Raw genomic sequence first — 22962 nt, forward strand, 5'->3', positions numbered from 1 at the left:
ATAATGCATATAACACAAAATCCAGACGTTCAGAAACCTGGAGTGAATATAAAAAAAATTATGGAAGGCATCATTAACGTTTTGCTTGAAGCAAATAACGTGCTGAGCAGCCAGGTGAAGTATTTAACCTAAACCTCAGGATTTCTGTATTTGTCTGGTGCCAAATGAAATAGGAGCAGAGGCAGAGTGGGGGTGGCATGTCCTGCATGCTGGCCAAGGAAATGATTATCTCCAGGTTGCTCAAGCTGGGCACCTTTTTATTCTTTGGCAGCAAAATCCTGTAGAGAACGAGGCCCTGACTGCACGAATTCCTCAAGAAATTCCTTTGGGATGGAGGAGAATGCACAGGGCTGCCCTGAGGCAGCACCAAGCCCCTGCAGGACGTGAGGAGGTTTTGGGGTGAATTGTGGAGAGCAGGTGAACATGTGCCATGAACCTCTGTGTGCTCCCTGCCTCGCCTGGAGCTGGGCAGGACCGAGGTTTGTCCTTGTCACCTGTGCAGGGACTGTGACACAAGTCACAATGTCACTGCTCTGCTCCCCGGGCTGGATCTGCCTTTTTGGAACCATGAATTTGCACAGAGCCAGCACAGCCTCCTTTTCCAGGGCAAAATGACAGCAGGAATTCATCTTCACCAGATGCTACTTACCAGGAGCGAGGGACAGAGCCCAGAGTGGCTTTGGGTGTGGCTGAGTGACACCAACAGCGAGGACAGAAAGGAAAAGCCACGGGAGGAATCAGAACCTCACACACAGACACACTCCAGGGGAGCAGGAGAGGGAAGAAATCACAACCAGCAAGAGAAAATGAACACCTCTGCTAATCTACACCCCCCAGCACAGCACAGGGCACGGGCTGGCTGTCCAGGCACCTTCTTGCTGGGTCCTGTTGGGTCCCCACAGCCCAGCAGAGAAATCAGAAATCAGCCAGGACACTCCCAAGACAGAAGGAAAACATGGAAGCTCCGAGATGGAAAACCTGGAGAAAACAGAGCAGCTCCCCCCCTCCCTGCACCCCAAAACCTGTCCAAAAGAGCCAGAGCAGTCAGGGTGAGGTGGCTGAGGTGCCACCTTTGGTCACACTGACAGGCACTGTCCCCCTGGGGGGCTGCAATTCCAGCACCAGCTCTGTGAACGAGCCCAGGAGGGAGCAGCAGGAACCAGTCCTGGAGACAGAAGGGGATCTTTGCAGTCCTGGGAAGCCCAAATCCCTCTGGAGCTGCAGTGGGCAATGTGACAAACTGTGCTTAGGTCTGGTGCCCACATCCAGGAGCTGTCTCTGCCACTGCCCACAACATTTCATCCAGCACCCAGGTTCTCCTCCCACCCGTGATTAAATGATTTCCTTGGATCTGGCTGCAATTGTAATCCATTACCTCATGGAATTCAAAAAAACCCCAAACCTCGTAAACCACAGAGTGCAAAAAGTTCCTCAAAGCGTGGCTGACTACCTGGAGGGCTCCTACAAATTTAGAGGTGCTGAAGAATTGCTAATTGAAGGCTTTTCCCAAGAAAAGGTGAGGAGGGGGCACTGGGGAATGCAGTGGGTGCCAGGTGGTGCCCTGCCTGGGCAGGGTGTGCTCCTGGCAGCTCCTTTGGTACTGGCCATTGGTGCAGCTCTGGCTGGGAGGGCAAAGGCAGAGGAGGAACCCAAACAGGGAATTCAGGCATCAGGCCAGGAAAAAAAACAAAAAAACAACCCAACATGTTTGCTTTGGGGTCTTTGTGTGACCCACAGGGTCAAGCCTGAGGGCTCTTCCTGCCACTGGCAGTGGCACCAGAAAGTGCTTTGGACATCCAGGGAATTGTCCCCTTGTCCCCTGTCCTGGGGTGTGGCTGCCAAGGAAGCTGCACCAATGGTTTGCCCTAAGGACCCCCCTGGCTCTGTGAAGTCCCTCAGGTGCAGAGGCTGAGCAGGGCAAACGACACAGAGGGGCTGAACAAACCCAGAACTCACCTCCAGAAACAACAAAGCAAGGAAAATGCTAAACAGAAAACAAACAAACAAAAAATCACAAAAAAAGAAGAATGAAACAATGGGCTCGAATCAAACACATCTCCTGTTTTCAGGCAAACATTGCAAACAGTGACAGAACCAATGCACCACCCTCACTTTTCATCCTAAATAAATCCTTCAGGACAGAGTTCACCAGGTGAAAAACCAACTGTGGTCAGACAAATCTGCTCAGGTGAATCCCTGTGGTGGAGCAGAGAAATGCTGGGGGCTGGATGAAGCAGGAGCTCCAAACCAAGGCATCAGCCTCGCTTTTCATCGTGAGAAACCACAAAATAAATCCTGCAGGGTAGAGTTCACCAGGTGAAAACCCAATTGTGGTCAGACAAACCTGCTTAGGTGAATCCCTGTGGTGGAGCTGCGTGGAGCACGAGCTCCAGAACAAGACACCAGCCTCACTTTTCATCCTGAGAAGCCACTAAATAAAAAAAGGCCCTTTCAGGATAGAGTTCACGAGGTGAAAAAGGTCAGAAAAATCTGCTCAGGTGAATCCCTGTGGTGGAGGAGAAGAGGTGCAGGGTAAACGATGCCTCCCCAGCACGGCAATGATGAGCCTGTTATTAAAGGAGATCCCTGGTCCCCAACAATCACAAACCAATTCCACCCAGCTCCCAACTCCACGTGGGAAGGTGAAGGAGCCTCTTCAGAGCTGGAACCCTGAACAAGCAGCTCCTTGTGCTTGGGAAATGATGTTTAGTCACCAACACAATAAATGGAGCTCAGAGCAGAGGAGGGGGGACAAGGGGACAATTCCAAGGCACTGGATGTGCAAATTTTATGGAGCTTGGTTAGGAGGGGAGGCTGGGGCAGGAGAACTGGTGGTGATTAAATGATTCCCTTGGATCTGGCTGCAACTGCAATCCATTGCCTCACAGAATTTAAAAAAAACCCCAAACCTCGTAAGTGACAGAGTACAAAACAATTCCTCTTCAGGCCCAGCTCACCCTGTATTGGCACAGGGCAAATGCCAGAGGTGGAGGATCCAGCAGCGTGGGAAGGGCTGAAGGAGCTTTAGGGGGAGCCACACTCAGAGCTCAGAGCAGCTCTGACAAGGCAAGGGAAGAAAACAGAACCTCAGCCCTGAGGCAGCACAAAAAATGTGACTTTTCACCAGGGACAGCTTTGTCACCTCTGTGACAAAGGAGGTGGCCAAACCCTGGCAACATGAACATCATGATTAAGGAAATCCAAGAATCCAAGTCGTGGTGGATTTTTCTTTTTTTTTTTTTTTTTTTTTTTTTTTGCCACCACCCTATTTGGACTGATGCAGGCAGGGAAAATATCAATGTTTTCAGACTATTGATCTGTGCCATCGATGCCTGCTGTTGTTATAGAAATCCATTTTCACATGTTGGGAAAATAACATTAAAATACAAAACAGAAAAAAATATATTCCTGAGAGGAAATTACAAATATAAATTGATTGGGTAGAGCCACCTTTGCAGGAGCTCAATCCAGTTTTCCTGGGCTTTGCTCACTGAATCCTACAGGGCCTGGATTCTGAATTCTTTGTACCTGAGTTTCATAGGGGGCTGATTTCTGGGGATATTTCCATTTGCCAAAAATCTCATTTTTAAGAACATCCAGCACTTTTGGAATGTCCAGCTCTGGATCTGATCTGTCAGGACTTGCCATGGTCACAGCATCTGCTCTACCCTCAGAGCACTGTGGGGATTCAGAGCAGGAGAAATGAAGTGTTGGGGTGGATTTGGGTGCCAAGAGGTCCCTAAATCAGCCCTGATGACCGGGAGAGAGATATCCAAGAGATGGGGGCTGCAAACCACCCTTTATCCAGAATTTCGGGGTACAAACCACCCCTTATCCAGGATTTGGGGATATAAACCTCCCTTTATCCAGGATTTGAGGTACAAACCACCCCTTATCCAGGATTTGGGGTACAAACCACCCCTTATCCAGGATTTAGGGCTGCAAGCCCCTCTGGAGCTCCCTGAGGATGGACATTCCATCCCTGGATGGGTTGATCACTTGAGAGCTGGATTTGATGCTTGTGGGTGTCTCCCCACTCAGAATATTCCAGGATTTATGTATAAAACAAATTGCTGTGCCATGGATTGATGAAACCTGACAGATTTCAATGTCACAGATCAGGAGCCACCAATCCCTTCCCATCCCCCAGAACCTGACTCCTCCCTTGCTGCTCCTCCAGGGCATCATCCCTTTGGTCCCAACCTCTGCTCCTAAATGCTGCTTTTTTTTTTTTTTCCCCCCCCAAATCCAAGCCCTGGGAGCTCTGGGAGTGCCCTGGGGGCTCAGCCTGGCCCTGCAGCAGGGCCAGGAGATGTCACAGGCTCAGCAGATGTGGAACCATCCTTCCCACTCTGCTCCTGGGCATTTGCACCAAACAGGGAGGGGCAGACTCAATTTAAGGCAAAACAAGCAAAAATCCACAGTTTTGTCCTCACTTTGAGTTGTTGTCACAACACTCTCCTTGTGCTTTTGAAAACCTGGGGAAAAACCAGGGAAAAGGTGATTTTAAAGCAATTTCAACCTTAGCTCCTTGGAAGAGAGTTGGTTTTTTTCCTGCTGATTTCTAAGAAATCTTCCCATGCAAAATGCTTTGATTAAAACAGAAGCAAACAAGCACCATCATCATCTTGCATTTTAAAAGACCAGAACCAAGAAATTCATCAAAGAGCAAGAGCAATTATCCTCATCTGACTTCTTTTCAAGGCTGGCCAGAAAATAATTGTAAGGAAAAAATGGTATTTAAAACTATCAAACAGCCAGAGCATAAATAGGAACTGATTACAGCAGTAATGACAAAATAAAATGGTAAGAAGAATAAAATAGGCAAATTAATAATATTCTTTTCCTTCACATGTAACAAACTGGCTCCACTTGGCCTTTTGTCTCTGCTAAAGTGGATTAAACTCCCAGTAAAAAGAGATTTCCACTGAAGGAATCCGGCTGCAGTTCAGGCTTTTTTTTTCCTATAAAATTGAGCAGGAAATTTCTTTTTTTTTTTTTTTTTTTTTAATGCTTGAGCTTCTCCAGCCCTTGGAGGTCTCCCCTATAAAAAGGGTCTGGAAAACATCAGCAGTTCCCAGTAAAATGCAGGACCAAACTTTTTGGTGCTGATGCTGAAAATTCCAGAAGAGTTCAAGGAACCTTTTCAGGAAATCCTTGTGGGATATCCCAAAACAGAATCATGGAATGGTTTGGGTTGGAAGGACCTTAAATCCCATCCCATTCCAACCTCTGCAGGGACACCCTCCACTCTCCCAGGCTGCTCCAAGTCCATCCAACATTTGGATATTTCCAGGGACGTCTCAAACACAGGGACCTGGACAAATATTTCCACCTACACCTCATTTTTGCACCTCTAGGATCCAGGAAAAGTTGAGCCCAAGGCAAAGCTTTCCAAGGGTTTTGGTATCACAGAGCCTGTGCTTTCCTTATCCAGGCAGCTGAGAATTCCAAATGGATGTTCCTACCTCCAAACCAGTTCATTTTATTGCACTCAGCTCTTTCAAACAGCAAGGAAAGAGGATTCAAGCACATTTTCCAGCTATTTAAGAGGATGCCTTTGCACTGAATACTCAAGATCATTAAAAAAATAGTAATTTCTGTGCACACACCCCTCTCCTCATTAAAAATCCAAAGTGAGATGTTAACACTTCACCTGGTGAAATCTATCCTGGGACAGCTTATTAAAAAATCCTCCTAAAATACAATTATTCAAAGATGAGGCATTACAAAGAGAACCAAACCGAAAGAAATCCTTCATTAAACTCCTAATTAAGTGCTCAGCATTGAGGTGTTTGAGTGGCAGAGATGGTGCAGGAGGGCTCCCAGATCCCAGGGGATGCTCCAGCTGGACACACACACAGTGACACTGGAAAAGGGGAATTTCCTCCCAAGGAATCAAAGGTGCTTACGCAGCTATGGAGATGTTGGCTGCTGACATGGGGCTCACTTCAGCCACTTCCTTGGCCTTCTGCAGGGCCAGCTTCTGGTTGGTGGCTTCCTCCATCTCCTCCTCGTCCTGGGGCACAAAAGCAAGAGAAATCCAGGAATAAATCATGGAATAACAACCAGCAGAGCTCCCCAGGGCTCGGGTGTGGGTGGCTGCCCCTGATGTGCTGTACAGACACAGGAATTTGAATTTAGGGCAGATTTTCCTGCAAGGAGCCCCAGGTTTGGCACAAGTTGAGGTGAGAAAGTCAAGATTTGGTCAAGAGGGTTGTCTTGGGTTGCAATGCAGGATGTGCCCAAAAGTCTGGATTCTGTCCCCATCTGTTAAAGCAGCTATGGCAGTGATCCTGATCTCTGGGGGAGATCTCCTCTGTTCATGTTCCAGCTGTTCACCCAGCTGTTGCAGTGTTCTTTATCTTGCCCACAGCCCATCCTCCCTCCAGGAGATCTCTCCTGTTCATGGCCATGCAGTCCCAGGGCAGGGCTGATCAAATTCCATCATCCCATTGGGAGATGCTCCAGCCAGGGCAGGAGCCGAGCATTTCCTACCCAGATCAAAGGGGAGATTTGGAACAGCAGAGCAGCCTTTTCCCACTGGATCCCAGAGGAAAACCAGAGCCTTGCACATCATCCCTGCAGCTTTGGAGGAAAACTGCACCTTGTGCAGGAGCCCTGCTCCAGCAGAACCACATCTGTCACTGCAGGAGGATGCAGCCACCATGGAATGGGACTGCACCAACCCTGACTGACTGACGGGGGCACCTTGGATTCTCACTCTGGCCGTGTTTGGGTTTGTTCTCTGTAATACTGGATTTATGTTTTAATTTTCCTAGTAAAGAACTGTTATTCCTATTCCCATATCTTTGCCTGAGAGCCCCTTAATTTCAAAATTATAATAATTTGGAGGGAGGGGGTTTACATTTTCCATTTCAAAGAGAGGCTCCTGCCTTGCTTGGCAGACACCTGGCTTTCAAACCAAGACAAGGGTTTTTTACCCTCACAAACTTTCTTGACTCTCCTGGGTCTCCTCTCAGCTCACAGCACTGGGGAAGGAGACTTTGAAGGAGCAGGGAGAGCCCAGAGCAGGAATGGGGCCAATTCCAGGTGGGATTCCCCAGGGATCCCAGAGCTGTCCTGCTGGAAGACATGGACAGGATCCTAAATCCTCCCTGACCTCCTGCCAAGGGCACTTTTCTGAAACAATCATAAAGAATTATGGATTTGGGACTGGTCCTGCTCCCATTAGTTATCCACACCCACCCCAGATCCCTGAGGACTCAGAAAACAAAAAGTGAACCATATGAAATGTAGTTTGTAGAGCAAAGTTCTGTTCCTGCTTCCTGCATATCCCTGGATCATGAGGACTTTTAACTTCTGGTGGCACAGAAGTGCCTGAATATTGTAACTGGCATTTCTCTCTTCCTACCCAACATGAAAAGCACCACTAAAACTCCAAATTAAGAATCTTAATTAAAAAATAGATATTCCAAAAATTAATTTCAAAAATTCAAAATTTAAGGATCAAAGAAACCCAAAGAAACAGCCTGGCTCCCCTTCAATGGTCACCAAGGGTCGACTTTCCTGGAATTTTCTAACCAAAATAAAGTCAAATCATGGCAGGGTAAGCACAGAGCTCTGGTAGCAATGCCAGCATGTCACAAGCCCAGGGAAAAGCACTGAGAGCAGTCACAGGCTCTTCTGTCACACTTTATGGAATGCCACAGGTCTGCTCTGCTCTCCCAGGGTGATGCTGGAAGGAGTCATGATTAAAATAATGAGAGCAGACAGATCCCCAGCTTTGCAATAGGAAATTCTAGAGATTTATCCACCCTGAATTCCATCTGCATAAACAGCTCGCTCTGCCTTTGGTGCCATTTGCTTCAGCTGAACTCATTTGGAAACTGTTTTCCTTTTGTCTTTCAGAAGGGAAAAAAAAAAAGATGGAAACTTGATTTTAAAAATCGTTACCATATAAGTTTCTTTTTTTTTTTTTTTTTTCTCCCTTTGCAAATATTTGCAAGTCTATAACCAGGCCTGAACAAAAGACCTGCTGAGCAATTATACAAAGTCAATATTTCTCAGCTGCCAAATTCCAGTAAATTTATCACAGCTTTGGGAGCTCGTTGCAAATTAAAGGTGTTTGGTTTAGTCCTGGCCCACAGGTACTTGTCCTTTCACCCTGGTGGGGTGCAAAGCACCCATAGATTGGGATAAATTCAATTTATTTGGGAAAGAAAAGGCGGTGGAGAAAGCAGAGAAAGGAATTAATTCCACATTTCCCATCCCAGGTTTTGCCATTCCCAGGACAGCAGAGCTCCCTCCATGGCACAGGGCTGGGACAGACAGATGTTGTCACTCTGCCTGGAATATCCCTGGGCTCAGCTGTCCCAGCTGTGTGTCCCCAAATCCTTGTGTCCCCCAGCTTCCCCCCCTGGGCTCTGTGGGGTCACTGCTCAGCAATAACAAAACATCCCAGAGTGGTTGCAGCACAAATCCTTGTTCTCCACACAAATCCTTGTTCTCCACACAAATCCTTGTTTTCCACACAAATCCCACAGCACCTCCTGTGACTTACACTGACTGTTCCCATCCCAATCCAGCAGAAATGTTATCCTCAGGACACAAGTTTTAAAAGAAATAAGACTCCCAATAGAAAAATATTTCAGCTTTTCCTTTCATCCTCCAGGTATATTCAAGTTATTTCTTCCTTTGAGGGATCTCCAGCAGCCTGGAAACCAAAGGCTGCTGATTTTTCTTTCTCTGCCCCTAAAGCACCAGGTGCAGGTTTTAAAACCTCTTTTAAATTTGTGGCTTCTGCTCCATTCTCCCGGGGGCCTCTGTAATTCTGCTGGATTTGACATCCTGAAGGAGCAGCAAAATGCAGCTGCTCCTCCCTCACAACGAGCTCAGTCCTCAGCAGATGTTTGCTTTTTAATATCTCTGTAGCTCCTTCCATACAGATATTGCAGATGACTCCAAAAATTAATTAATTTTTTACCTGATATTTAAAATTCCAGCTCACACTGGAGCTCTGAACAGCTCAAAGTGTCACCCCCATTTCACAGGGGCAGGTGCAGATGAGGCTCTTGCCCATAAGGACATCCCTGGTTTATGTCCCTTGCTGTTTTCTGCAGCTCTAAATCTTAATTTAAATCAATTTCTCACAGTTTTGGTGCCACCCATCACGATGTGCATCAATAACACTGCATTTTCTTTAATACATTCAGCCAGTTAAAGCCTTTTCCATAGGGGAGCAGAAGGAGGGGGAATTGTGGATTCAGCTCTTGGCTTGGCCACTCCCTTCAGTCCAGAATTTCTGGGCGTTCCTCAAGAATTTTATACAAATTTATGTAAAATTCCCACATCCCTTGTATGTGTTTTTATCCTGCTTTTTCAGGGATCACTGGCAGTGGACAGAGATGAGAAAAAAAACCTGCTTGAAGATATTTAGGAAAATAAAGCCTCAGTTGTAGTGGTTTTACACTCCAGTTTAATGAGGATGGAGCAGGAGCTGTTTGATGTCACCAGGGGCATTCTGGATGATCAGCAGGGAGATTGAAAAGCAAATTTTGGGGGCAATTGGAGATTCCACTCTGAGTAAGTGAACAGGAAGAAAAACCTGTCGATATATTGAAAAAAACCCTAAAGGTCAGGGAACCCAAAGGGATTCAGGAGAGTTCTCAGGAATCACTAAAAATTGGGTTGGCAGAGTTTGAGTCAGTGCAAGGCCAGAACAGGAAGAGCAGGAGAAGGACCTGGGAGCAGATTTTTTATAGATTGAAAACAAAGGTGGTGATTCTTTACTTTTTCCCCCAAAAAATGAGTCATTCCTAAGCACTGGTGAGTTCTGTAACAGGCTGATCAAGCTGCAGTTAAATATAGTCCCAGCTCTGAGAACTTCTCTTATGGGTCACAAAACCCAGAAATGGCCAAAATGCCACCAAAAGAAATCCAAATTAGCATCCAGAAGTGGGGAAAGTTGAAATGTTCCAGTCCTGAGGCAGGAAGGTTTTCTGTGTTCCCTAAACAGAGGCAATTTCAATTGCTCCTGGTTCTCCCACATTAAATTCAGCACTGATCTCAATTAATTTCCCAGAATAAATGTCAGGAAAGTCTCCTGGGACCAACTGACTCCTGAGTAACTTCCTTGTATCTCTGGGCCATTTCTGGGCTTGCATGATCATATTTACTCAGCAGGAAATCCCTCATTCTCCAGGTATGTGTCTAATCGAATTTTAGCTTCTTCCTCTTCTTTTGAAAGCCCTAGTGATTTGGGGGGAGATCATAAATAAAATTAAACTAAAAAAAAAATAAATAAATCCCCAAGAGAGTTTCTGGAGAAGCTTTATGATTTGGCACTGCTGCTGAATCCATCAATATTTAATTAGACTTTATAAACATCCCCAAAGTCAGGTTTCTAACCCACCCTGTCAGCTGCTGAAATATTCACAAGAAAGCACTTAAAGGATTAAGAAAGAAGGAGGATGAGCTTCATTATCCAGGAATTGTGCTGGGCCTCATCCCCCTCTCTTAGCACATGCAAGGGATGCCCACAAATCTGGGGGAATCTTTGCCTCCAGGCTGGAGATTTCTGTGAGCACACAAACAGCTGAGCTACTGAAAGGGAAAAAATTCCCATTAAAAAAAAAAAAAAAAAAAAAAGGGGAAAAGCTCCAAAATAACAGAGAGCCATTAAATACAGTCCTGAGCAGCATTTTGAGGGAGGAGGGATGCAGAACATGGAATTGGAACATTTATTTTTCACCTGGGAGCCACCAGGCTGTTTGCAGGGTCTGCTGGGAAACAGCTCCAGAAAAGCTGGGAGCTGGAGCCAGTCCTGCAGGAAAGGGGGAGATGGCAAAGAGCAGCTCAGCCACAACAGGGAGGGGGTTTTGGATGGGAACATTTGGCTGGTTTGGCCTCCAGCAGCTGGAGGGGAGTGGGAAACTTGGGGAAATCTCCTGAAGTGTGGAGCTGCAGTGGGGATCCAAAGAGCCATAAATGTTGGAAAAGATTTGAGTCCAGCAGTGCCAGATCCACCCCCAAACCTCAGCACTAACCCTGAGCACCACATCTCTGTGGTTTTTGAACAATTCCATGGAATGGTTTGAGGTGGAGGGACCTCAAAGCCCACCCAGGGCCACCCCTGCCATGGCAGGGACCCCTCCCACTGTCCCAGGCTGCTCCAACTCCATCCAGGCTGGCCTTGGGCACTGCCAGGGATCCAGGGGCAGGAACTGCTGAACCTTCCCCTGAAAACAAAAATCACCCTTGGCTGCTGCTGCCTCAGCACATGGGCAGGGAGCTCTGCCACTGGCAGGATAAAGAAATTAAAGTTTTAAACCCCAACAGGGACTCTGCTGCCTTTGCCCTCCCCCAGGTGTCTGTGACTGCTGCCAATGGCAGGAATGGGTGAGAAAAGCTAAAAATGTGCAAAACCCTCTTAATTCTCCTCATAAATCCACCTGAGAAATCCACCAAGAAATCAAAACTGTGTAATAACCCAAAGACCAAGTGCAACACTCCCAGTCCTCCCTGCACAGCCCTGGGGCTGAGCTGCTCTCCCTGGGGATGCTCCAATGCAAACATTCCCCAGTGGGGATTTTCCAACAGAAATCTGTGCCCACATCCAGCAAAGGCACATCAGTGTCATTCCCATCCCCTGCCAGGACCTGCCTTTCTGCCTCTGATTTCTTTTACACCTGGGGAGAGGCAGGAATATTCCAACATCTCCCCTGAGTGCTCATAACAGCCTCTGCAAATTGTTTTGCCTGGAGCTGATTGGAAAATTTTAATTCTTTAATCCATCACCAACCTCAGTGAGGTAAGGGACACAAAGTGTGAGACCAAACTAAACACAAAATATTCCCTCCAACTTGAAATTAAGAAACCTGAAGGGGAATAAACATCTCTGCAGTGCAAACTGATCACCAGAGGTGCAAAAATGACACCACAGAGCCTGAATTTGCTCCTGTCTGAGCTTCCAATCAGCCAAAAAAATCTGCTAATTGCTTCTCCTCTGCTCTTGGAAACAGAAAATGTGAGATGAGCAATGCCTACTGTGGGATAAACCAAATACAAAATACATAAAATAAAAAAAAAAATACACAAAATAGATAAAATAAAATAAAGAAACCTGAAGGGGGAATAAACCTCCAGGTGCCTCCCTGCAGTGCAGAGCAGTCCCCAGAGGTGAGCAGGGCTCCAGGGACACCTCAGGCTGTCACCTGTGCTTTGGAACCCAGGAATGTGCCCCTACCTTGGTCAGCTCCTGGGCGTTGGCCAGGTTGTCCACAGCGATGGCCAGGAAGACGTTCAGGAGAGTATCTGTGGCAGCAGCTAAGGAAAAACTCTTCACACGGCACAGACAGCGAATATTCCCTTCCTGCTGCCCCTCCTTCCCCCCCTTGGTGTTTCAGGGATTGATCCCTGGAAGTTTTGTCACCGTTCCCAGCTCGGCCAGCCCAGCAGGGGCTGCACACACATTTGTCTGGAGAGGGGACAGGAGCACAGGGGCAGAGGCACCACAGCTCCTGGTTTTCCACCCCTCCAGCCCAGCAATGCAGATTTCAGCCTCATTTTCCCCTCTTGTTTTAAAGGACAACCAGCGGAGCTGCAGGAAATTGGTCGTTTTAAGCCAACATTTACATTTTTACACACACAGAGCTGTATAAAGTCATGGAGTGCGTGGAAAAATGAATCTCAGGTCATGGCTGCTGGGAGGAAACGATCCTGGCTGGCAATGAGGGCACCCCAGCCAGAGCTCAGCTCTAGAGCATCACATCCACCCCCATTAATGATAAAACAGCCCCTAAGCCCAGCCCAGAGCCCAGCTAAGCCAGGGCAGTGCCCAGCCAGCCCAGACCTGTCAGCACGGCTCTGCATCCCGTCACTGAGACATCAGAATTATTTATTCCTATTTTACTTTCATTTTTCCACTTAATGATTTCAGCTATTGCTGAGTTTATTGTTGCTATTCCAACCTTGTGGCTGCAGAACAGCCCCAGAGCAGTCCTAAATCAGCTGCCTTTGCACAGGGAAGGGGGGAAAGCAGAGCAGAACCACAGCAAAACCACTCTCCCAAGGAGAAAATGCATTTGACTCTTGAACATCACCTGGGGACAGGAGAGTCACTCATTCCAGAGCTCCTCCAGATAGGAATGTGCATGGGAACTGTCCATAAACGCAGTGAAAGGACTGCAGGAGGTTCAGGAAACAAATCCAGGAATTGGCAGGAGGCTCCAGGAGAGCTGGAGAGGGGCTGGGGACAAGGGATGGAGGGACAGGACACAGGGAATGGCTCCCACTGCCAGAGGGCAGGGCTGGATGGGATATTGGGCAGGAATTGTTCCCTGGCAGGGTGGGCAGGCCCTGGCACAGGGTACCCAGAGCAGCTGTGGCTGCCCCTGGATCCCTGGCAGTGCCCAAGGCCAGGTTGGACATTGGGACAGTGGGAGGGGTCCCTGTCCATGGCAGGGGTGATCTTTGAGGTCTCCTCCAACCCAATCCACCCTGGGATTTTCTGCTCCCCTGCCTTGAGCTGTGGGGTGGAAGGGCAAGGGCAGGGCTGGGGTGAGGATGGTGAGGAGGAAGGGGATGAACTCCAAGGCACAGCCAGCCTGCAGTCAGATTTTGGGAACCGTGGCCTCAGTGCCCCTCCAGCTGCTCTCCAGCCCTCAGAGGGCTGTGTGGAGGAGCACCCAGGGGTTGCTGGCAGCCAGAGGAGCCAGGAGAGCTGCAGGGCTGATCCAGCATTCCCATCCATCATTCCCAAACAGCAACCCCGGGGTCCCTGCAGCTCCCCCCAGCTCAGCTGCTGCAGGAACTTCCCAAGGCAGGCAGGGACCAAAGCTGGCCCCAGCTCTGGGCTCAAAGCCCTCCTGCTTCCCTTCTCCAGGGTTTTACCAAACACAGCCCAGCCTTCAGAAGCATTCCCAGCTCTAATTCCCACTGAGGGAGTGTCTCCAGAGCCTGGATCCCATCAGATCAGGAGCCCTGTGGATTCCTCCCTTTGGATGTTCCTGCATCCTCCCTGCCAGGGCATGGACACACAGCCCTGGGGTTTCTCCAGCCAGGAACCAGCATTTCTCCTGGGTTTTTCCCTCGGAAGATGATTGCTCAGGGACAGGGGGAGGTTTGGAATGTGATGCCCATCCCCTGCTCCTTCCTCCATCCCAGCAGGACAGCGAGGAGTGGGTGAGAACACCTTGATCCCAATGATCCCAGTGGATACAGAACAGGAGAAAACAGTGCTGGAATCATCACCCCTCCCACAAAGAGCCAGATTTGTCCTTTACATTAATTCCCCCATTTTCTTTGAGGGTGAGGGGCTGAGGGCACCCCGGGGCTCTGGGCTGTGCTTGGGGTTTGGGATTTTTCCTCTGGGATGCTTCCAACAGTCTGGAAACACTTCCAAGCCTCCAGTCTGGGAATAAATGTCTGAGCAATAAACCTGCCTGCCTAACCCTGCTCCCACCCACGCTGCAAGGGGCTCGTGTAACACAGGCAGCCCTGGAAATGGAATTAATTTCTTTTTATCAGATCAGCCTGGCCTGATCCATTTCCAAGCAGACACAGTCGGGCAGACTTGGGTGTTTCTGCCCCCAAAAAGGTCCCTCAGAACCCTCAGAGCTGAGGGATTCCCAAATTTCTCCCAACCCCCAGGCTCTGGCTCAGGCTGTGGAACCTGGATGAGGCAGTGCCTGGAGCCAGGAATCACCTCCTGCCTGGCACCTGGGGGCCAGGGAAGGGCAGCACCCTCCCTGCCTTTCTTTTCAGGCTCCTCTGCAGTTTTTCTTGGAGTTTTTTTCATTTTTTTAATGGTCTCAACAGATGCCTCAATTTATCAATTAAGTGGATAACAGTGAACACAGGCATGGTGTAATTTCCTGGAAAATGGGCCAAATCCTGTTGTTACTTGAATCATAAAACTTTCATTAAACCATTTCTGGTTCCACAGAGACTCTCTGGAAATGGAAATGTAACATGAGACACTTCCCACTTAGAAAAACAAACTTTTCCTTGCCATGATCCCTTGAAAAAGCAAATGGATTCAAAGAAGCAAAAATGGATTCCAAGAGCAAAGGGCACTGAGGAGCAGCAGAATCCAGCCCCATCCCAACCTTTCTTCCTCAGAAAAAGGAATAATCACGGAGCCCTGAGCAGCTCTGGGAGGAGAAATGAGTCCCTCAGGTTTAAGAAGAGCAGGTTTGGCCCAGCTGACCCCAAATCCCAGTTCCCCAACAAGGTTTGATCCAGTGTCCCAGAGGAACCCAAATCAGAATCCCAAAGGGCTCAGACTTTGATTGAGTAAGAAAACAAAAACCAAGAAGTCCCACTTAGGAAATTAAGGCTCAGCACAGCCGTGTGGGGAAGGATGGCAAAGCCTCACTTGACAAATGAAAAAAAAACCACATTGCAGGGAAAAAAAGAACATTTTAAAAGCGTTTGGGAGGGAGTTCTATAAGGTAGAGGGAGATCTTTCAGAAATCCCAAGATATAGCAGTATAGCCACATTAATCTAAACAAATAATTAATTATAAATTAATCAGCCCTGCGGACCCTTCCAACTCAGGATATCCTATGGTTCCATGTTTCTAATCACAATGAAGCTGATCTCAGTGCTCTCTGTGCTGTTTGCTGGGCTCTGGGGGTGTCCCTGGGGGACTCCCCAAGGTGCCTCACCCTGTACTCCCCCATCCTTACCCCTGCAGCATCAGGGACATCCATCATTATTTTACCTCCTGCAGAGGATGCTCTTTTCTGGCAAACTAAAGTTGATTTTCAGATGTTCCTGGTTCTGTTTCGACAGCTCCTGCTGACTGAAATCCCGGCTAAGGGACACAGCCCAGCCTCCCTTAAGGGATAAATCCCTTTCTGCTGCTTCACTCTCAGCATCCAAAGCAAAGCTGCTGAACCTGACCTTGCTGAGATGCTGCTTCAGACACAGCACAATTCCTGCTGCAATTCCCATGGCAAACACACATCATCCTCCCCCCAGTGTCTAGGGCCAGCAGGGCTGGAAATCTCCTTAGGAGTTCACAGATTTGTCTCAGGTTTATAGCTCTGATTATCTGGAGTATTGCAGAATCCCAGAATGGTTTGGAAGGACCTTAGAGCTGATCTTGTTCCCTCTCCACCACGGGCAGGGACCCCTCCCACTGTCCCAGGCTGCTCCAGGACAGCCACAGCTGCTCTTTAAAGCTGGAAAACTTCGGAAATTGGTGGGAAAAAACCTTCCAGGACATTCCAGAAGTTTTTTCTGAGTGTTGTTAGCCTTTGTCAGCCAATTCTTCCCTCTCTGTCTGTGCTGACAGAACCCGACCTGCAGCAAACTCATGCCAACCTGCAGGACTCAGGGAGGATCAAAGAATTCCACCTGGCACATCCTTCTTCCTTCCTAAACGCCCCAGGGATGTCCCAAGGAGCTCAAGGAGCCACCAGCACGGGGCTGCAGGCACAGGGCATGGAAGAGGCACTGGAGATGTGTGGAGGAACTCAGGAAAGCCCCCCCTGGATCACCTCAGCAGCAGAAGGGAAAACAAGACAGCTGCACCTGCCAGGATGGGATTTAGGGGGAAGGTGGGTGAGGTTTCCACTCTCCAAATCCCAAATCCGTGGCAGGGGTAGCAGATCCCCTCTTCTTGAACATCCCCTGCTCTTTCCCTGGCAATGAAAACCAAAGGAGGGAGAACTCCCCTCTGAACTCAAGGTGAGGAAGGAATGAATGTTCCTCAAAACCGCTGGATTTTAGCAGCTCCGAGGTGAAAAGTCCCTCCCTGTGCTGTGGAGTCTGATTACAGCTTAATCTCATTTCCAAACGCCAAGCCCGGAGGATTTAGAGCTCTCCCTCCCTCCCTGCTCTCCACTGACCCAGTTTTCCAGAGCCTGGTGTCACTGGAAGGGCCGTGCTGGCTGCTGAGAGATGTCTGAGCATCACTGCCACGGCTCTGGGAACGGGATAAATCCTGGAGACACTCGTGTGACAGGCACAGCTCCCACTGCTGCTCTGCCCTGCCCTTCCCTGCTGCTCATCCTGAAGGAGACAATTCCAGCAGAGCCAAAGGGCTGGAGCTCCGCTGTGCCATCCACGGGCACCAATGTCACCTCTGGCACGTTTTGTCACCTGCACTCCAGCTGGAGCAGCCCTTTCTGCAGGAATTCGGTCTTTAGCCCCAGGACTGCCCCCAATTCACCCCTCCCTTTCTCCTACGTCTCCAGCCCAAACAAGACTCCCAGGAAAAGAGGAATGCTGGCACTGTAACCAGCAAGAATGTCAGGAAATCATCGTGGGAGCTCCTGGGTGGAGCAGCAGCGCTGGGCACCCTCATCCCACCTTGGGGCATCCTCATCCCACCTTGGGGTGCCCAAATCCCACCTTGGGGTGCCCAAATCCCACCTTGGGGTGCCCAAATCCCACCTTGGGGCATCCTCATCCCACTTTGCCAAACAAACAAAGCAGCCAGGGCTGCCTCAGCTCTGCCACAATTCCTGGGTCTCCTGTTTTAGGGATGCTCCCTCTGGCTCCACACAGCTCGTGGCTGTGAATCACAGAATCAATCACAATCATGGAATCAATCACACAATCAATCACACAACCACAGAATCACAATCATCACAGCATCACAATCATCACAGAATCAGTCACACAATCACACAATTAACTGAGCTGGAAAAGCCCTTTGAGATCAGCCTAGACCTGACACCACCTTGTCACCCAGAGCCACATCCAGTCTTTTCTTAAACACCTCCAGGGGACTGCAAACCTCCCTGGGCAGCCCCTGCCAATGCCCAACCACTCTTCCTGGGAAGAACTTCTCCCTAAAGTCCAGCCTAAACCTCACCTGGTGTGGCTTTGGGCTGTCCCCACAGCAGTGAGGCTGCAGCTGGCTGCTGCTGGCACTGTCACAGAGCATTGGCCACCACAGGGACAGGACAGGGCCACCACAGCCCCCCTGCCCTCCTGCTCTGCTCTTCACACCCAGCTGCTCCAGCAGGCAGCTGCTTTGCTTGTTTGTGTATCAAATGTAAAATATGCATAAAATACAAAATTACTCCCATCCCAAATGCCATCCCAGTGTCACTCTGTCCCTCGGGGACACACCACCCCTTCCCCAGCACACACCCTGGGACACTGGGGGATGAAAGCTCCCAGTTTCTTGTTACCCTCGAGAGATTTCCATCTCTCAGAAGAACAAAACAAACATTTCATGTGCCAAGGCTTGGAACACTGCACACTCCCAGAAACTGAAACCCAAGATCCAGAATTCAATTTTAAGCATTATGTGGAGATAATTCAGAGATAATATGGAGCATTTGGGACATCACAGCTGGTTAAGGTGCCCTAGACAAAGGGACAAGAGGATGGAGCCTCATCTCCATCACCACCTTCCCATCTCCACCAAGCCCATTTCAATCCTCCCCTGACTGAAAACAAACTTTGTGAAGATATTCAAGGTCCTGCTCTGACCTGTCCTCAATTATTATTCCCACAATCTAAATTAACTCTTAATAGAACATTTTCAAGGTAAACCACAACAATTAAAATGAAATTGTTTTAAATCAAATTAAAAATTCTTACATTGCCATAACAAAAGTGACACCAAGTTGGACAACTCACCTTCAGTGCTGTCAGGAGCAAACCAAGGCAATAATTTGGTTTTTAAAGGATAAGGCTGTGAGAATTTAGGGAGAACTGGGGATTTCTAACAGACTGTGGATATCCATGGAAGGATACAGTTACCAAACAGGGTGAGGACGATGAAGTAGATGGAGGAGAACATTCCCGAGTGGACACCGCCCTGGGACTCGATCCCGTGGTACATGACAGCATTCCAGTCCTCCCCTGTCAGGATCTGCAGGGATGGACAGACAGAGGGAGCGTCACTCACAGGAAAGGAGCACAGGGGGAGCCAGGGAAAGCCACCCAGGAATAGCCCTGGGACATGAGGAGCACCTGGGGGACACCAGGGACAGGTGAGGGACACCAGGCACAGCATCACCAGGTGAGGGAGAGAGGGATTGTCCTGCTCTGCTCGGGGTGGGGGAGTTTTGGGTGTCTCAATATCAGAGAAAGATCTGAAGGTGTGAGAGAGTGTCCAAAGCAGGGGCACAGGGATGGGGGGGAAGGGTCTGGAGGGGCCCATGAGGAGCAGACTGGGGGCACTGGGATGGCTCAGACTGGGGGCACTGGGATGGCTCAGATGGAGCAGACTGGGAGCACTGGGATGGTTCAGACTGGGGGCACTGGGATGGTTCAGACTGGGGGCACTGGGATGGTTCAGATGGAGCAGACTGGGGGCACTGGGATGGATCAGATGGTTCAGACTGGGGGCACTGGGATGGTTCAGCTGGAGCAGACTGAGGGTACTGGGATGGCTCAGATGGAGCAGACTGGGGGCACTGGGATGGCTCAGACTGAGGGCAGAGCTCCCCGGGGCTGCAGCTCCTCCCGAGGGGCAGCTCCAGGCTCTGCTCTGGGACAGGGGCAGGAGCCAGGGAACGGCTGGAGCTGGGCCAGGGCAGGCTCAGGCTGGAGCTCAGGGCAAGGTTCTTCCCCCAGAGGGTGCTGGGCACTGCCCAGGCTCCCCAGGGAATGGGCACGGCCCCGAGGCTGCCAGAGCTCCAGGAGCGTTTGGACAGCGCTGCCAGGGATGGACAGGCTGGGATTGTTGGGGCTGGGGTTGGACTGGGTGACCCTGCCCTGCCCCTCTGGGTCAGTGCCCACCTCGACCAGGGGCTCTCACACAGGTGGAGGAAACAAAATCCATGTTCTGACACTTCACTCCCAGCAGAATCTGTCTCCTCTCCCTTTCTGAGCCATGCACAGATCCCAGGTTTCACCAGTCCCATGCAGGAAAACCCAGAGCAGTGCCCTGAGGGACTCTCCTGTGCCAGCCCCTCTCGTGCCCTTCCTGCAGGGTTGGGTTTGCTGGGCTCCCCCAGCCCTCACTCACTGTCCCCAGCTCTGTCACCTCCTGCCACCCCTCCTGTGCTCCTCAGGGCTGGGAGAGCCTTCCAGCAGCTGGAATATTCCCTGGGCATCACTCCTGGGCACCACAGCACTGCAGGGGCTGCACACCATGGGCTCCTCCTCAGCAACCCCAGGTTTGACCCAGAGGGCCACAAAGCCCCAAAAAATCCCAAAACAGAAGCAACAACCTCAGTGTGAGAGCGAGGACAGAGCAGGGACAGCTTGGAGGGAACTGTGATTGTCCTTGAGCAGAGACAAGCACAGAGCTGCACCTCTGATTATCGACCCAGGGCTAATTAACAAATACAGGAATTATAGAAAAACTAATCAGTGTACAAGGCTCCAACAAGCCTTGCCGTGCTAAATGCTCATTTTGCACCAGGGTGAATTGTCTGGTGTTCCTTTCTTCACCAAAACCTGGAGCACAGCAACAATTCTGGGCACATGAGCACATCCTCTGCCTGCCTGGCAGAGTCAAACAATGACCACTCTTAGTGCATTAAAAAACACCGGGATGTAAAGATCCAACTCCTAAACAGGAAGTTGTCTTTGGGTTTAGGAGGTGAGAAAAAAACAACAAACAACAACAACAAAAAAGAAGATAAAAAGCTCAAAGCCTGATGTGTGCTGTAGTAATGGGGCTCCATGTGCACACAGGATGCTTGGAATGAGTGCAAATTCCAGCCAGCAAATTCCAGCCTGGCTGTCAGCTGCTGAGAGAGGGGAAATTTCTGGCTGCAGGGATAGTGCTGATGACAGCACTGGGCTAGGAGTGAGTCTAGACACAAGGACACCCAGTACAGACACCAACTCCTCTCCCAAATGCACAATTCAGCCTCAAATAATTCCAAAATCAGGATTCAGACCCAACACTGATGGAGCTACTCTGGATTTACATCATAGAATATGAAACAGGGCTTTGGGCTTTCAAATCTGTCACTCAGTTATGCAGAGTATTGTCCACAAATGTGCATTCACAGAATTTCCATGAATTCACAACTGCTCCTGCTTTCTGGGAATAGCCAGAAAGGGATTTCTGATAACAGAAACATTCATGGAAGGGACAACCACTGGGAACTTTTCCCAAAAAGAAGACCAGGATTTACATGTATGACAAAGTTCAGCAGGGTCTGGGTTCAAAATCCAACTTTTGGATTATCTGAGAGTGGAACAAGAAGTTCAAGGGATGTTTTATGGGGATTTTGCAGAGAGAGAAATGATGTAAACTAAGCAGCCTGCCTGGGGGAGCTGAGGATGCTCCCTGAGGCCCAGGAAAGAGGAGCTGGTGTCCTTCCCACATCAGCCATCAGCTGCAGGAATTACTTAAGTAATTAGGGAGCAGCCTGGAGGATCCAGGACCTGCTGGCTCTGTCCTCAGGCAGTTAATGAAATTCCCTCTGGTCTGTTTAGGGATGCTGTAAGGAATTCTGGCTGAGGAGAGGGAAGGACAGCACTGCAGAGGGAGAGGCACAGGAAACAAGGACTTGGGAGCAAGGTGAAGCCTTTTGTTATTCCCTGGGCTCCAAACTGCCCTAAATGAACATTCTGAGTGCATCTCACCGTTTAATACCGAGCAGCCTGCAGGTGATGGAATAAAGCAGCTGTCGAGAGCTGCTGTGAGATGTTAATGGAGCAATGAGCAGGGACAGGGACAGGACAGTGCTGCTGCAGGGCTGCAGTGAAAGGGACATTCCTGAGTGCCATCAGCTCCATGGCAGATCCCACGGGCACACATGGGCAGGGCAGAGCTCTGCTGCCATCCTGCCACTCCTCATTTCCAGCTCTCACCACTGCTCACCCCTGACAGCCCGGAAGGATTTCCAGAGGAAATCAGGGAGCAGGGCACAGGTACCGAACACAGAACTCTGCTTTCAGAGGCTCTGTGCTCATGGATGGTGTTTGTCAGTGGAATTTGATTATTCACAGCTGGAGATAAAGGTGTGATGCTCCTCTGAGGGAATTTAGGCTGAGCTCAGCCAGCTGCCAGGTGGACAAAAACACATCCTGGGTGTCCAGTGACAGGACCATGACCCAGTCAGGGCTGCTGGAATAAAAATGGGCTAAAGCAGAGGACAGAAGAGTTTGTTAGAGAAGCTTCTTACACAGAGAATCTCCAAAGGTCCAGGGCTGGGCAGGGTGTATCTAACTGTATTTATTCAGCACACTGAATGCTGTCTCTGACTGATGCTCTGCTCAGCCTGGCTGAAGTTGTGGAGGAAAGGCTTGGGAAGGGATCCCAACCCCACACTGACCTGCAGTTTGCAGTTCAGGGAAGGAGTGGGATGGAAGGAGAGCAGGGGGAATCACAGAGCCCCTGGGACACCACAGATAATCCAGGGCTGATGGCTTTGGCTGGGTTCAATTCCTACCTCTAACATTCCAGACAAACATCTTAAACCCACGTGTTTTCCTTCACCCCACCACCCCACATTGCATTCATCTCAGGACTAACAGGAAATATTCCAGCTGAGAATTCCACAGCCCCAAAGCAAACCAAAACCAACATTCCCATTGCTCTTATCCAGAACTGCTCCTGCTTCCAGCTCCATGGCAATACCTGAAGGGCTCTGAGCCCTTCTTTGATGAGCACTAAGACCTTTTACAAATCCTAATCCCCCCTGATGGGCAATATCCTGGGAGCTGAGCACTGAACCTGCCTCACATGGGGCAGTGGCTCCTGCAGAGCTCACAGGACACTTCTCCTTGAGATTCTTTTTCTGTCTTAATCCAGAAATTGTCATCATCCCCCTTCCCTTCCTTTTTGGGTCATGACACTGAAATACATCAGCCAGACCTTGCTGAGACCTGGGGAAGTTTGGATCTGGGGGGAGCCCACACTGTGCAGGACAAGGCTGGAAATGCTGGATCTGGGAGGGTCACCTGCACCTGGAGCAGCCCCAACTCTCCTGAGCTGGGAAACACCTGAAAACATTCTTTTCTAATGATTTTAAATTATTTTTAATTATTGTAAACCATTTTAAATTATTGCTTTTTTAAAAAAGACAGATAGAAAACAGCTGCAAAATTCAGCTTTAAATCCA

General features: G+C 49.3%; 1 protein-coding gene across 11 annotated transcripts in view; it reads right to left on the bottom strand.

Annotated features, from left to right (window-relative positions):
* Window positions 1-22962, bottom strand: part of CACNA1B (calcium voltage-gated channel subunit alpha1 B) — a 294097-nt gene that overhangs the window by 87720 nt on the left and 183415 nt on the right. For all 11 annotated transcript variants that reach the window (XM_088177578.1, XM_088177577.1, XM_088177583.1 and 8 more), the window contains 3 exons: window positions 18686-18803; window positions 12209-12276; window positions 5913-6019 (listed from right to left, as the gene is read on the bottom strand). In XM_088177578.1, coding sequence (XP_088033704.1) covers window positions 5913-6019; window positions 12209-12276; window positions 18686-18803 — 293 coding nt within the window. The remainder of the gene's footprint in view (window positions 1-5912; window positions 6020-12208; window positions 12277-18685; window positions 18804-22962) is intronic.

The sequence above is a fragment of the Sturnus vulgaris genome, chromosome 22 (assembly GCF_052056855.1).
Source record: "Sturnus vulgaris isolate bStuVul1 chromosome 22, bStuVul1.hap1, whole genome shotgun sequence".
In the NCBI taxonomy this organism is placed as follows: Eukaryota; Metazoa; Chordata; class Aves; order Passeriformes; family Sturnidae; genus Sturnus; species Sturnus vulgaris.